We start from the raw sequence: 16,415 nt of genomic DNA, 5'->3' as shown, positions 1-16,415 counted from the left end.
TGTGTTGGCTGAGGTTTTCAAAAAAGCAACTCATTCTTTCAGAAACATATGAAGCCAGGAGTACTGGTGAGGTGTTGGGTTTATGTGGGGTTAGAATGAGTAGGGTGTTGGTAATCATTGTTGGGCACTGAAGCCGTAATTATTTCCAATGGTACCTTGGACTTCTGTTTGCTGTTTCAGTAAAATGTCAGAGTTCAGTGTTTGGGGAACATGTATACCAGTCAGTAAGAATCTTCTTGATAGAGAGGGAGGAATAGAATTATCAGTGACCCACGAATCCCATCACTGCTCAGAAATACACTGAGTCCTGCAATTTACACAAAAGATATTGAGCCAACTAAGCTACAGGACTTCTTGTGGGAATGTCAGTGAATGTCAAAAGTGAGAGTCTAGGTGCCAAACAAGACAGATTTACTGCAGTAGCATGTTGTCCTGTAGGAAATGAAAGCAATGAGCCCAAAGTGAGGGTTGCTGTCCCATAGCCAACCAGAAATATTACCATGTATTAGCAATTCTGCTAGTGGTTCGCTCAGTTAGTGCCAGTTCTTCAATAAAAATTCTAGCAGTCAGCACAACCCCTCAGAGCATTGTGAGAATCTGAAATAATTCTTCGTGTTTTTAATATACAGTGATAGGCTGAAAGTACCTTCTGAATATATTCAAATCAGAAATGAATAGGAAAATCGTCTTATCCAGACCTTGCAGTCAGTTCACTTGAACAATACGGAAAATCAGTCAATTTACAGGGACAACTGAAATATCCTAAATAACTGATCAGCAACTCTGATGCAGACCAATCACTCATCAATATACAGATATTAACCAGATTACTCACTGATGTAGGAGTGCTGTCTGGGTATCCTACTGATGGACCAGCACTGACTGGATCATTCACCGATGTACCAATGCTAACTAGGTAACTTACCGATATACAGATGCCGGATGGATGACTCACTGATGTATTAACCATGACTGGATAACTCACTGATGTACTAATGCTGACTGGATAACTCACTGATGTACTGAAGCTGACTGGGTAACTCATTGATATACAGATGCTGACTGGATAACTCACTGATGCTGACTGGATAACTCACTGATGTACCAGCATTGAGCAAATGTTTCACCGACGTACTGGCAAGAGGTACCTCAAACTGGATCTTTTTCCCCATAACTTTATTGGCTCTGGCAGAAGAAAATTATGTGTGCTGCATCCAAAAGAGAAAATGCTGGAAAATCGCAGCAGGTCTGGCAGCATTTGTAAGGAGAGAAAAAAGCTGATGCTTCGAGTTCAGATGACCCTTTGTCAAAGCTGACCTTTGTTAAAGGTCATCTGGATTCAAAATATCAGCTCTTTTCTCTCCTTGCAGATGCTGTCAGACCTGTTGAAATTTTCCAGCATTTTCTCTTTTGGTTTCATGTTCCAGCATCCGCAGTATTTTGCTTTTATTATGTGCACTGCATCTGACTTGGTAATTCACATGTGAAATGATATTGACCAGAAAACTGCTGAGCATATATCTGCGTTATTCCATCAGCTCATATGCCATTCTATACAGTACCACAAAGTGCTCACTTTACTCTTAATAATGAAAATCTTGTCTGGTAATCTGAGCAGCAAATGAATATGGACACTGCATTTCCACATAACTGGTTTAACCACAGGAATCATGCAGAAATGGCCAAAAGGCCATGGTGTATCATTGGATGTTCATTTCATTAAAATGTGCTGCTTCCATTTTGGTAATGAAGAATTTGCAGCTTAGGTTGTCACAGAGATATTCTTACTGTCACAAAGATAATCTGTTGTCTTTCTATGGTGATTGGTAGTGTTTCTTAGTGTGATATTAAATCCCTTTCAACCTTCCTCCCATCCAGTAAAAATGAGTTGTAGAGAAGTGCATTCTTCTTTTCTGAGTGCATCTTAGCACTGGGAGTCGACCATTTCTCAATCATTAATATTTTCTGTTGTACCTCTTGCAGTTACACTTTATACTTAATAAAATGGTATATTTTTGTCCCTGAGTCAATGCACATTCGGAGTGGAAAATGGAACAATTTCCTATTTTTGTCATCTCGTGTCAGCAATGAGCAACCTTCGTTAGATATTGCCCAATTAGATGCTGAGTAAAGTTATCTTACCTTTGGCCTTACAATGTGCCTCAGCTCCAAGCTCAAAAGGCCATCCCCACTGGACCTATTACCCATCTTCCAATTCTTCCATCAGCTGTCCTTGTGAAATTAATAATTTAGAGGTGTTTTGTACAAAATGATTGGCAGATTGGGTTCTAGGAATATATCCTAGAGGGGACAGGCTGAAACTTCGTTCACATTGGGTTCTTACAGCCACTACAGAGAGATGACCTTCAGTAACAAGCGGAAAATGACCCGTCAAAACCATCATATTTGACAACTTTATATTCTCATAATAGGCATTTTAAACAGAGGAGGTGAGGCAGGATGACATCATTGTATAATAACTAAATCAGTGCAATGTCAATTGCATCTTGTGCTGCAAGTTTATTAATTCTCTCTTTAGTCAGAGTTAAAAACAATGATTTTTTAAAAAACACTGTAATATTGGTTTTCCAGCAGATACAGGACCTGCTATGACACAACCTTACTGGCGTCCTGAAGGATTTTCAGAGTAGCGTTGTCCCCTGATGGAATCTACCCTCAGACAGTATCCACCGATTATGACAATAACAGTACCTCCTTTTAATAAAGGAGACATCTAAACTCAGTGTTAGACTAGGGTACAGTCTGCGTGGTGAAACGGTCTGCATGTTATATAATGGTAGAGCTGAGAGAAAGGGGCTTTTCTTTCAGCTATGCATCCAGTGTCATTGCCAAATACTCCTGGGTCAGCAGTGGAATGTATCATATGTGCATCTTAGGTTAGCATACACATACAGGATATAAATCACTCCAGGGATCTGTACCCACAGTGGTCAATGCAATTAAACAGTACAGAATTAACATCTATTGCAAATCAAAGCCATCCGCTCCTTTGAAAGGGGCAGCAAGCTGTGATAGTAGGAATCAGACAGACTAGGAATGTCACATTTCCCAGCCTATGCAGGGAGCAGCTATGGAGCAATGCTGGAAAGTCTGCACTCAGCCTCTGTGTCCCAAGATTAGAAAGGGGGAGAAAAACGTCCAGGGTTCCTGCTCCCGATTGCTATTACAATATCATTTCCCTGTTGGAAAGACTGCTGAGCGAGGATTTGATCGGGCTTGACTGCGATGCCTCGTGCAGTCAAACAACTTGCCCCCTTGTCTTGGCTCACAGGAGGAGCTGGAAACCGCGGAACTGAATTCTGACATGAGCCACCACCAATGAAAGAATTAGAAACAGAAAACAATTAAACACTTTGTGAAATCCCACACGCCCCCACCCCCAACAAAATTCCCAAAGGTGGGAAACAAAAAGCTGGAACAGTCCTCAGAAAGGATTAACGAATGCTCCCGATATCAAAGCTGCCACGTGAGAGGAGAAGTGGAGAGGGTGTGCAAATCTATGTTCTGCACTCCTTAATAGTGTGCAATCTGAATAATGATTCTTGCTGGATTCTCGTCCCTGCCGAATAGGTTATCATTGATCAAATGATTTGCAGGCTGGTTTCCATCTTCTGTGCACTGTGAGTCTCTTGCCCTGCCATTCCTGGTTAAAGGCCTCTAGTTATGTTGCTAGCAGAAACCCAGGCGGGGAACTGTTCAAGTTGGAATAGAGGAAAGCCCCAGGTGGTGATAGCCAGCATCACAGCAACCACGCCGATTACATTCACACCAAACCCAGCTTTCACCTGTAAACACAGAAACGGGACTGTCAGCCTGGGAAAGTATCAAATAACTAACTCTGAGCTTTCAGCGAGGAAGAAATAGAATGACAACACACCGTTCTCCAACCTGTGCTCTCAGCAAGCAGGCCACCCGCTCAGGGGACTGAGATTACAGAATTCATCCTCTAATATCAAGGTATAGTCTGGAGAAGTTGCAAACATATTCTGTGCAATTGGTGATAAAACACAATTTTGTTCACAAATATGGGATGGAAAACTGTTTACTTTTTAGTCTGCCAATCTTGGGTTGCAGGATTATCCTTTGAGGAGAGATTGAGCAGTCTGGGCTTGTATTCTCAAGAGTTTATTGTCTGTGTAGAGTTTGCACGTTCTCCCCATGTCTGCGTGAGTTTCCTCTGCATACTCCAGTTTGTTTCCACAGTCCAAATATGTGTGGGTTAGGTGGATTGGCCATGCTAAATTGTCCCTTATTGTCAGGGAGACTAGCTAGGGTAGACGCATGAGGCTGTAGAGATAGGGAATTGTGGTTGGTGCAGACTTGATGGGCTGAATGGCCTCCTTCCGCACTGTAGGGATTCTATGATTCTATATGGTATTCTCACTTCAGAGAAACAAACAAGCAGAGTGAGCACACAACTTCACTGGGATTCAGCCTTGGCCATGGTGCAGGGTGCCATTAACCTCATGTGTTTTCTTATGAGTGGTGCTGTCTGGCTAGCATTTATTGCCCATTGCTACTTGTTCTTGGAAGGCAGTTGAGAGCCAACCAGATTGCTGTGGCTCTGGATTCAAAAGTAGGTCAGACCAGGTAAGGATAGCAGATTTCCTTCCCTAAAACACATTAGTGGACCAGATGGATTTTTTTCCCCAGCAATTGATAATGGTTTCATAGTCATCAGTAGAATGTTAATCCAGACTTTTTTTTTATTGAAATTAAATTCCACCAGTGGTTATGGCGGGATTCAACCCTGGGTGCTCAGAATATTAGCTGAGTTTCTGGATTAATAATCCAGTGATAATACCACTACGCCATCGCCTCTCTTAAAGTACCCATCACGTTTCAGCTGCCGGATGTCCACTGTACCCTATATTGGAACTGAAGGGGATTGAACTATGCGACTGTAGGCAATGTATCATGCCCGTCAATTCGCAGTATTCTGGCAGCAGTCATCATTATTCCAAACCAAATTTATAACTGAAAACGTATAGGGAGGAATTTTCTCATTTTTTGACTAAGGCCCCATTTTCAGCAGGTGGGAAAGCTGTTGGGGACAGGCACCCAATGGGAGTTTCCAAACCGCTCTTTGTGACAGTGGGACTTGCAGTTCAAATTGTCTCTGACTCCAGCTCCCTCAAACACCCTGCCCATGACATAATGTGTTCCTGCCATGAAAGGTCCCTGATCTGGGCAACGTTGGGGAGGCACTGCCAGGGAGCTGTGGCAGAGGACAGTGCCAGGGCCATGACAGGAGACTTCCCAGGCATGACCCAGAACCAGTAGGCAGTAACAAGGGTTATCTACATCACAAACATGACTCTGTCAATCAGGCCAACGTAATGCCCAGGCTGTTCTTGAGCGCTATCAAACTTAGCACTCAACATTCCTTACCATGTCCTGAATTTGGCAGTGCCCGTAGCTGAAGACAATGGCATTTGGTGGATTACCAACAGGCAACATCACGGCAAAGGACACACACATCGTGGCTGGTATCAATGTGTACAAGGGATTGATCTGCAGAGTTTCAGACTACAAGTAAAACAGAGAGATGTATTAAACACAAAATGATGCATCCTCTAAAATGACTCTTAGGTTTATGTATAGAACAATGGATACTTGACCAGAGGTACAGAAGCTTGAAGAAATACTTTGGAAAGATGGGAATAAAGATATTACAATGTAATTACTCCTACCTCATATAATTGTTGGGTTTGTGTCAATTGCAGCAGCAATGGGAAACACAAGAAATCCCTGGTGGGGATAGGGACCTGATGTAGTGGCTCAGGTTTCATGGCACCATGGAGAATCTGTGGATTTATGGATGAGATTAATCTGCACTTTGATTGGGAAATCAAATCAGTCACAATATGGTAGAGGAGGAATTCCTGGAGTGTGTCAGAGATGATTTTCTGGACCAATACTTTGAAGAAGGAACTAAAGAACAGGCATTTCTAGGCTCAATATTGTGTAATGAGAAAGGAGTAATTGTGCAAGACTCCTTTGGGACAAGCAACCGTAATATAATTCTTCAACAAGATGGTGGGCAATGTAGTTGATTCTGAGACTAGGATCTTGAATCTTAATAAAGGAAACTACAGTGGTATGAAGTGTGAATTGGCTATGATGGATTGGGAAATGTTACTTAAAGGGATGATGGTGGATAGGCAAACATTCAAGGAGAACATGGGTGAACTGTAATAATGATCATTCCTGTCTGGTATAAAGATGAAATGGAAAAGGTGGCCAAACAATGGCTCACAAGGGAAATTAGAGATAGTATTAGATCAAAGGGAGAGGCATACAAATTGGTCAGAAAGAAAAGATTTGAGAATTGGAATCACTTTAGAATTCAGCAAAAAAAAGGTTTAAGGGACATCTTTGACATTCTCTGCCCTAATAAATTTCACATTTTAAGAATGGATGTACTGTAACCAGGTATTCTTACTACAAAATTTAAAATCTAAAACTGGTTAAGGTTCACTTGTGTTTGCAGACTAAATGACACATATGTTACTGTGTTTTTGCCAGGCAAAATCTTCCTTAAATTCATAATTGCCTCACTCTAATGTTACGTAGCCTTGAGGAGGTTCCACTGTGAAAGGAAGGGACACAGAGCCATGTGAACATGTCCTTTTTAATGCTATTAATGTTTTTTTTACAGATATCTTGAGAATAAAACACTTCCTACATTTTGCATCTATGGAGTGTCCACAGACCTCACATAATTGGAGTTAAATGCATGGTAAATCTCCCATTACACGAACCCAGTAGGCAATCCTAGGATAGGTACAGCACAGACTGGAAGCAAAGTAAAGCTCCCCTCTACAATAACTGAACAAGGAAAAGGCTTCCTTCACTTGTTGTACTGAAATATTTGTATTTATGTCTCCGAATTGGAAAAGATTACCCTCTTTTGCTGCGTCATCCAATATTCACAACATTCTCATACCCTCAAGACTGAAGGTTCAGGGGTAATTTCTAGTGAATTGTGGAATTGCTGTGCACCTGAGTTGAGTCACTGGGAAGATCATTGAATTTCCAAATCACATTTCAGTCAGATTCCCACAGCCAGCAGAAAGAGAAAGTATTTATCCCAGTAGCAGTGGCAGGATGTGAAACTAGTTTTCTGACATTGACTAGCTGACCTCATTGCTCATGGTGTTCTATTCAAACACTTCTTCATACAAAGGGTCATTGAAATCTGAAACTCTCTCCCCTACAAAGCTATACCCATTTAAAAAATCTTGGAATCATTACCCTAATTACCAAAAGGATACTAGTAATTACAGAACAAGGTAGATAGGTGGAGGTCAGCTACACATAAGGCATAATCCAGCTGAACAATAGAACAGATTCAAGTGACTGAGCGACCTATTCCAGTCTCTGGGGGCAATTTTACCGTTGCATTGCACCCGTTTTCGGGCACCATGTAGTGGTAAAGTGGCGCGTAAAGCGCTTAGTGTGATTGGTGCCAGTTTTTGTGACCTACGCCATTTTACAAGCTTCAGATTTCTGGCAGGGTCAGCCTCTGGCCAGAAATGGCCGAGAGACAGGTTACTTTGTGTGAATTTATTTTAATGCTGTTTTACATCTGCTAAGCGAGCCCGTCACTCAATTCTTCAGGTCTGCCCCCTTTATGATCTCGCCAGGAAAGGTTCGCACCACCGAGGATTGACATGCTCCCCATGAATGAGGAGAAGTTGACTTCGCCTCACCGATGGAACCGGAGGCCATTGAGGCCCTTTGGGGATACTGAGCGTAAGGGGGGGATGCCCCTTGGACAGTGCCAGATTGGCAGTGCCACCCTGACATCTGGGCAATGCCCACTGGGCAGTGCCAGGAGTAGAAGTTGGGGGTAGGGTGTTAGCGTGGATAGAGGATTGGTTGTCAAATAGGAGGCAGAGAGTGGGGGTCAATGGGTGCTATTCGGATTGGCGGTCGGTGACTAGTGGAGTGCCCCAGGGGTCGGTGCTGGGGCGTCAGCTATTTACCATTTATATAGATGATCTGGAGGAGGGAACCGAGTGTATGGTGTCGAAATTTGCTGACGACACCAAGATTGGTGGAACGGCAAATTGCGCAGAGGGTGTGGAGAGTCTGCAGAAGGATCGAGATAGGCTGGGCGAATGGGCCAGGAAATGGCAAATGGAATTTAATGTTGGCAAGTGCAAGGTGGTCCACTTTGGTAGGAATAATGGTAGGAAGGACTATTACTTACGTGGAGAAAAACTGCAGCAGGCGACGGTGCAGAGGGACCTCGGGGTCCTTGTGCATGAGTCACAAAAACCCAGCCTGCAGGTGCAGCAGGTGGTCAGGAAGGCTAATGGGATGCTGGCCTTCATAGCGAGGGGGATTGAATATAAAAGTAGGGAGGTCTTGCTGCGGCTGTATAGGGCATTGGTGAGGCCGCAGCTGGAGTACTGTGTGCAGTTTTGGTCGCCGCACTTACGCAAGGATATTTTGGCCTTGGACGGAGTGCAGAGGAGGTTTACTAGGCTGATTCCGGAGTTGAGGGGGTTGAGCTATGAGGAGAGGCTGAATAAACTAGGCTTGTACTCGTTAGAGTTTAGAAGAATGAGGGGAGATCTCATTGAGACGTATAAGATGATGAATGGGATGGATAGGATAGAGGTGGAGAGACTCTTCCTGCTCAGAAAGGACAGTAGGACTAGGGGACATAGCCTCAAGATAAAGGGGGGGGGGCGGTTTAGAACGGAGTTGAGGAGGAACTTCTTCACTCAAAGGATGGTGAATCTCTGGAATTCTCTGCCCGTTGAAGTGGTGGAGGCTGCCTCGCTAAATATTTTTAAGACGCGGGTTGATGGGTTTTTGATAAGAGAGGGGATTAAGGGTTATGGGGAGAGGGCAGGAATGTGGAACTGAGCCACGACAGATCAGCCATGATCTTATTGAATGGCGGGGCAGGCTCGAAGGGCCAGGTGGCCTACTCCTGCTCCTATTTCTTATGTTCTTATGTTATGTAGAGCTAATGGGAGGATGGTCCTGTGGGTGGAGCCAGTTGGGGTGGGGCGAATAGGAAGGGGCTATTGGGGGGAGGGGGCCTAATGCCACTAAGCAGGGATCGGTGGGAGGAAGAGAGGGAGAGGGGGATCGGTGAGGAGAGGAAAGGAGAGGGGACCCGCTGCCACTCAGCAGCAATCGGTTGGGGGGATGGGGTGGAGGATCTGCGATCGGTGGTGGGGGGGCGGGGGCGGGGAGGAGGAGTGGGGGGGGGTCCACAATTGGTCTGGGCATCTGGGGGGAGGGGGGGGTCATTGAGGTCATATCTCGGGCTGGGGCTCCTGTGATTGCAGGGAACGGAGCTGCTTCTGGCTGCCTGCACTAGTAGGGGCTGGACAGCTATCTCTTCTCTGTCAGACCACTGCTACTACTGCCCACGCACATGTGCAGCATCAAAGGCTTGCACATGCTCACTACCTCCCTCTGTAAGACTTGAAGCCATGTCCACAGGCTTCTGCAGCGAGCAACAGGCTTGCTGATATTTTTGCAGGCGGAATGTGTTATGGGGGGGTGGGGGGGGGATGCGGGGCAGTGGTGGTGTGTGCCTGAAAACACGCCCAAAAGACGGATCTGAAACTCTCCCAGTTTCAAGTCTGCCCAGCACTTAGAAACAAAATAGTAAAATCACTCCCCCAATGTCTGGAACAAAATAGAATAGCATTTAGCGAAGCACTAATTTAGTAATGGACATCAGCTCTGTGATAGCATAAATGAGCACTGCTTCCCATTGTGTTCCTTACCAGCGTGGAGAGAATAGGTAGGAAGACTGTGATGGTTGCTGGATTGCTTGCAAATTCAGTGACAACTGACACCAAGAGGCAGGCAATTAATGTAACAGCCCACGGAGGGAGGTTACTCATTGGTTCCATCTGACGTCCAATCCAATCTGATAAACCAGACACCTGGGCAGAGAAAAATGCAAATTCATTAAAGAAATGCATGCACGCAGAGGGGAGTGGCAGACTATTAAAGAACCTTTTGTTATTCAAGAAACAACAAGACTCTAACATGGTATCAAATACCTAAAGGATATCTGTGCAACACATTTAACTATAATTTTTAGCAAATGGGCAATACAGACCTGAAAACTAATATCCTCCATACATCCCTCTTCAGTTGAAATGACAAATCAATGGGGGAGACTAAAGGCCCTATTTTACCATTTTCATTCTAAGTGCTGGGCGAATTTGAAACTGGGAGTGTTTCAGGTCTGATCTTTAGACCCGTTCTCAGGCGACCCCACCACCACCACCTCCCCCCCCCCTCCCCCCCAATTCACCAATCTGAAGTAGAGCTCCTCGAAGCTGGAGTGCCCAAATCAGACTTTTGCGGACCATGTCTGCTTCGTGCCGAATCTGGACGGATGAACACGGTGGTAAAGGGGGAGTGCCGGTAAGTTTGGATGTGCAGCCCATTAAATCAATTTAATGGCATGCAAATGCATTTAAATTGACATTGCACCCATTTCAGGTGCCATCCAGACGGTGGCCATTTTAGGCCCTTGGTAAAGGGGGAACCAGCGCGGAGGCAGGCGTGGGTCATGCTACTCGCCTCACGCCTGACTTTGCATGAAAACTTGGTAATTGGACCTTAAGTCTTCTCCAGATCATCTCTGAAAATCTCCAGGTTCAGATATCAGGATGTGCCATCAATCCATCAGGAGACAAATCATTTTCTCTTCCTTCAGGGAGAGGAAACTCTATTTTGTTTGCTACCTCTGTCAGGATAGTTGACACTTGTGAAAGCTCCTTTACAAACCTGTCAGCTTTAGGATTATTTCAGCATGGAATGACCCAAATAACCTTTCTACTGCCTGAGCACTTTTAGTGACGTGAAGTAACCACTGTAACTAACTGACTGTGGCAGCTCTCCAGATAAGAGCACTTGGTTTGCTCCTGTGTCTGTAAACAAGTCAAACTTAGAAATGCACACAACACGTGGTGATACTGGACCCACACTCATTACTGTCTTTACCTTGCAGCCTGCTGCCAGGGCATATCCCCCGCCCACCAGAATGACAATCTCCCAAGGCATGTGCTTTTGAAAGTCTTTCCAGTTGATCAGCGGTGCCAGTGGGTTGGGATCCTTTGAGATATCCACACTCTTGGAGTTATTCAGATTCTTTGTGTCTTTCACACTTTCCTCATCTATGTCACAAATAAATGATCAGATTCAGAAAAAAGTTGAAACTTGTTCCCCGACAAGGCGGCAAACCATTTTATTTTGAAGTATTCTTATTTTCTTCAGAAAAGCTGCAGCCTTTGATTATATCTTCTCATCTTAAATTATTGTCTCTCCACCCAATTGCCTTTGACCCTTTCTGTGGACAAAATAACTGGTGATTGCAGTGTAAGGAATTGAATAATCACACTGGACCTTTTCTAACATTGGGTATAACGTGCATTGCTGAGACAAGGTGTATAGGGCCTCAGTCATGCAGTACCTGCCAGCCAAAGGCCAAGGAATGCAATTATGACTGCTAGACTTCAGACCAGGAAGTCTCTGGTTAGAATTTATGCAAATTAAGTTAGTACTTTTTTCATATTTGTTAAATAATTGGGTGGCTTTGGCAAGGCCAACATTTATTACCCATCCCTAATTGCCCTCAAAAAGGTGATGGCAAGCTGTCTTTTTGAACTGTTGTAGTCTATGTGGTCTACTCCAACAGTGCTGTTGTATAGAGAGTCGCAAGTTGTTCACCCAGTGTCGTAATCATTTATTTTCATGGTTTACATCAATTCTTTGGAAGTATAACGAATAGTTTTGAGGAATTAAATTTTTGAATGCAAAGTAACTGAACCTCAGGCATCAGAAGTTGTCAAATTATCCAAGATGTTTACACATTCGCGGTCCTTCCAGGTGGGCTTATGAGGTCAGAGTTGGGGATGCAGGGGGCAGTGAAAGCCATAAAAATGGCTATCATTGAATTGGGAAACTGGAGACAATGGCCAGGATTTTCTTTATACAAAGATTCTCTCTACCATACTGGAAAAAGACAAAATTTATAGGGCCTGCCTCAATCCACCATGTCCCATCATTGCAGGGGTAGGATTGGAGCCTGGACCGGGTTCACATACGCACAATTTGCAGAGGCAGTTGGCCATGTAAGTCAGTTCTGAATTCTGAAACTAAGCTGCATGTATCCCGGAGAATGCAGAACAGATCAGGGAATAGGAGATCTGTAATTGGTGAGTTCTTTAGATTGCCAGCGTACAGCTTTGGGTGAGGTAAGGCACCACTTGGGAGAAGTAAGGTACCACTTTGGATTGCCAGGCATGCCACGTTGCTAATCATGTTGCAGAGAATTGCCCTTTTGTGTAGGGCTTGCATTTTCCTCACAGCGATAAACAGTTCGGTTGGAGACACCAGAAAGTATTGAGCTTGGGACTGCAAGTGAGTTTTTAAGCCCCGAGTTAAGGAGACAAGGGAAAAGTATTTGCTAAAGACTGTAGAACAGACAATCGAGCTTTAGAAAGCAGGGATATTTCTAATTTTAAAGTCATTGTGCAGGAATTGTAAGCAAAGTTCAGCCTTGAGCTGAAATGCCCCAAACCTCACCACATAGTTATGGAAAAGTTTGGAGTTGATCCCAAGGAAGGGGATAATCTTCAAGAACCTGACAGTCAAAGACTTTCCAGGAGAGTCACAATAGAAAAGGGAAGCTATAGTTGAGGATGTTGGTTCTACTATGTTTTCTGATTCGAATCATAGAATCCCTACAGTACAGAAGGAGGCCATTTGGCCCATTGAGTCTGCACCGACCACAATACTACCCAGGTCCTATTCCTGCAGCGCCTGCTAATCCCCTGACCCTAGGTCAATCAAGCTTACCTTTGAACTGTGGGAGGAAACCAGAGCACCTGGAAAAACCCCAAGCAGACATGGGGAGAACGTGACAGTGAAGGAAATTACCTAAAACAGTATTTATTTCAGTGTTCACCTTAATTGATTATTGTATTATAAAATTCATTTGCTTTAAACTGTGGAATCTTATAGCTTCATTCTTTCAGTGAGTAATTGAGATTTCAAATTTCCTCTTTGTGTCTCTGTGGGAATCATAACAACAGTAGTGAAGAAAGTATGCTTTCACGTCAGGATGGTGTGTGACTTGGAGTGGAACATGCAGCGGCCCTTGCTCTTCTTATCAGCATCAGTCATGTACTTGGCAGGTGCTGTCGAAGGGATCATGGTGAGTTGCTGCAGTGCATTTAGTGCACACTGCAACCATAGATCACCAGTGGTGGACGGATTGAATGATTTTGTTGAAGGATGGGGTGCTATGCAAGCGGTCTGCTTTGTCCTGGATGGTTTGGAGTTCCTTGAGTGTTGTTGGAACTGCACTAGTTCAGGCAAGCAGAGAGTGTTCAATCATACCACTGACTTGTGCCTTGCAGATGGTGGCTAGGTTTTGGCGAATCAGGGCGTGAATTGTTGCAGCACTCCCAGCATCTGATCTGCTCTTGCAGCAGATATATGTATTATTGTACTTACGTGGCTAAGGTTCTGATCAATGGTGACCCTCCCAGGATGTTAATGATAGGGGGGCGAGGGAGGTGATTTGGCAATGATAATGCCATTGAAAGTTAAGGAAAGCTCAAAGAAGCAGCTAAAGGTGGTTGGGCCTGGGATACCACTCTTAAGAACTCCTGAAATGATGTCTTGGAGCTGAGATGGGTAGCTTCCAATAACCACAACCACCTTCATACTTTAACCAGTCACACACTTTCCTCATGGTTCCTATTGAATCCAATATTATTAGGTGCGCCTGATGCCCTGATGTCAAGGACAAGTCAATCTCAGCTCAGCTCTGGAATTCAGCCCTTTTGCCCATGTTCAAACCAAGGCTATAATGAGAGTTCAGTACTCCGAGTGGAACCCAAACTGGGCATTCTGAGCAGATTATTCATGGGGAATGGCTGTTCGACAGCACTCTCAATGACCCATTCCATCACTTTGCTGATGACTGAGTGCAGATTGGTTAGGTGGTAATAGCCCAGATTGGACTTTTCCTGCCCTCCATGGAGAGGGAAATTTTTCATGTTGGATAGCAGTGTGAGCTGTACTGGAACAACATGGCCAGAGGCACAACTGGTTCTGGATCACAAATCTTCAGCACAGCAGCTATATTGCTGTGGATGGCCACAGCCTTTGCTGTACCCAGTACACTCAGCCATTTCCTCATATAGTGTAAAGTGAATTGAATTTGCTGAAGATTGCTGTGGTGGTGGGATTCTCAGGAGAAAGCTGAGATGAATCATCCACTTGGTATTTCTGGATGAAAGTAAAGATGTTTCAGCCTTCTGTTTGCACTGATTTTTTGGATATCACCATCATTGGGAATGGAGTGTCCACGGGCCCTTCTCCTCCAAATAGGTTAATTACCTGCGCACATTCATGTTTGGAGGTAGCAGGACAACATGGCTTTGAATTCATCAATTAGTTATGGGGTTGCTTAGCTCTGTTGTTTGTATTTGCCTTTATTAATAACTTGCCTGTCATCCAATCTTGTAGCTTCACCAGGTTGCAACTTATTTTTTAGGTACTCCTTATTCTAGTCACAAGAACATAGGACTTAGGAGCAGGAGTAGGCCATTTGGCCCTTTCAACCAGCTTTGCCGTTCGATAAGATTATGGTTGACCAGGTTGCAGTGTCTGCTCCACTTTTCTGTTTGCCCCCGATAACCCTTGACTCCTTTGTTGATCAAAAATCTATCTAACTCTTCCTTAAATAAATCTAATGTCCCAGCTTGCATTACTTTCTCAAAAAGAGATGCCACAGACTAACAGCCTTCTGAGAACAAACATTCTTCTCAAGTTTGTCTTAAAAGAGAGATTTCTTATTCTTAAATTGTGTCCCTAGTTGTAGTCTCCCTCACAAGACAAATTGTCCTCTTGGTATCCACTTGATCAAGCCCTCTCTGAATCTTATATGTTTGAATATAAGATTCTCATTCTTCTAAACTCCAATGGTTCTGGCTTAACCTGTTCAGTCTTTCTTCATAAGGTAAGCATTTCATTCCATAAATATGTCAAGTGAACCTTCTCCGAACTGCATCTAATACAATTACATACCCTATCAAATAAAAAGATCAAAGGGGCAATTTTCCCATCTCACCCCATCGGTCTGGATGGGGTGAGCCAGTAAGATAGCAGGCAAGGCAAAAATTGGGTGTGCAGCCGATTTCTAACCTCTTGCAATCCTACTGGCACTGGCTATCCGGTAAAATCAGCTTCGTGCCTGAAAAGGCCACGAGGCTGATTATGATATTTAGATCCTATTTAAAATAGAACTTAAATATTACAAGTGAGCCCAGGGCACAATGGTTCGTGCTTACTTGCCTTTGCAACCTCACTGGTGAAGGTCCACACCAGCAAGGGTCACATATGGTCCCCATCAAAGGGGTCCTGTTGTGTTAGCCTCACTGTGGGACAGGAATCCATTAAAGCCCCTCAGGAGGTTGGGGTAGGGGATGCCCTTTGGGCAGAGCCAACCTGGCATCCTGGCACACTAAAGGACATTAGTGAACCAGATGATTTTTCTGACAGTCGATAATGGTTTCATGATTGTCGGTAGATCCTTAATTCTAGGTAATTTTTATTGAATTCAAATTTCATCATCTGCCATGGCAGGATTCAAACCTGAGTCCCCAGGGCATTAGCTGAGTTTCTGGGTTAATAGTCTAGTGATAATACCACTAGGCCATAGCCTCCCCTAATCCCCTATCCAGATGCCTCTTGAACTTTGTTATAGAGTCTGCTTCTACCACCTCCTCCGGCAGCACGCTTCAGGTATTCACCAGCCTCTGTGTGAAAAACTTGCTCTTTACATCACTTTTAAGCTTTCTCCCCCTCATTTTCAACCTATGAGTAATTGAGGTTTTGACCCTGGGGAAAAGACTCTGGCTATCCACTGTATCTAAGCCTGTCATAATTTTGTAAACATCTGTCAGGTCCCCCCTCATCCTCCGATGCTCCAATGAAAACATTCCAAGTTTGTTCAAACTTTTGTCATAGTCCATATCCTCCAAATCAGGCAGCATCCTGGTAAATCTCTTCTGCACCCTTTCCAATGCATCAACATCCTTCGGTCGTGTGGCAACAAGAACTGTACGTAATACTCCAAATGCAGCCTAACCAGTCTTCTACAACTGCAACTTAGCTTTCCAATTCCTATACTCAGCCCCGACTGATGAAGGCCAGCATGCCATATGCCTTCTTGACTACCTTGTCCACCTGAGTTGCCACGTTCAAGGAACTGTGGATCTGCGTGCCTAAATCCCTCTGCATGCTAATATTTCTAAGGGTTTACCACTTACTGTATACTTCCCTTCTGCAGTAGACCTTCTCAATCATATCTGGGGTAAATTCCATTG

General features: G+C 44.1%; 1 protein-coding gene across 2 annotated transcripts in view; it reads right to left on the bottom strand.

Moving 5' to 3' along the window:
• Positions 1–2,395: 2,395 nt before the first annotated feature.
• The window catches only part of slc13a4 (solute carrier family 13 member 4), a 91,153-nt gene continuing 77,133 nt past the window's right edge, over positions 2,396–16,415 (bottom strand). For both annotated transcript variants that reach the window (XM_080190999.1, XM_080191000.1), the window contains exons 12-15: positions 11,017–11,189; positions 9,783–9,944; positions 5,413–5,550; positions 2,396–3,806 (exon numbers count right to left, since the gene is read on the bottom strand). In XM_080190999.1, the coding sequence (XP_080047125.1) occupies positions 3,669–3,806; positions 5,413–5,550; positions 9,783–9,944; positions 11,017–11,189 (611 nt within the window). In that variant the 3' untranslated portion in view covers positions 2,396–3,668. The remainder of the gene's footprint in view (positions 3,807–5,412; positions 5,551–9,782; positions 9,945–11,016; positions 11,190–16,415) is intronic.

Source organism: Carcharhinus amblyrhynchos, chromosome 6 (assembly GCF_965287045.1).
Source record: "Carcharhinus amblyrhynchos chromosome 6, sCarAmb.v2.hapA, whole genome shotgun sequence".
NCBI classification, from domain to species: Eukaryota; Metazoa; Chordata; class Chondrichthyes; order Carcharhiniformes; family Carcharhinidae; genus Carcharhinus; species Carcharhinus amblyrhynchos.
This window is presented reverse-complemented; position numbering and strand designations above follow the sequence as displayed.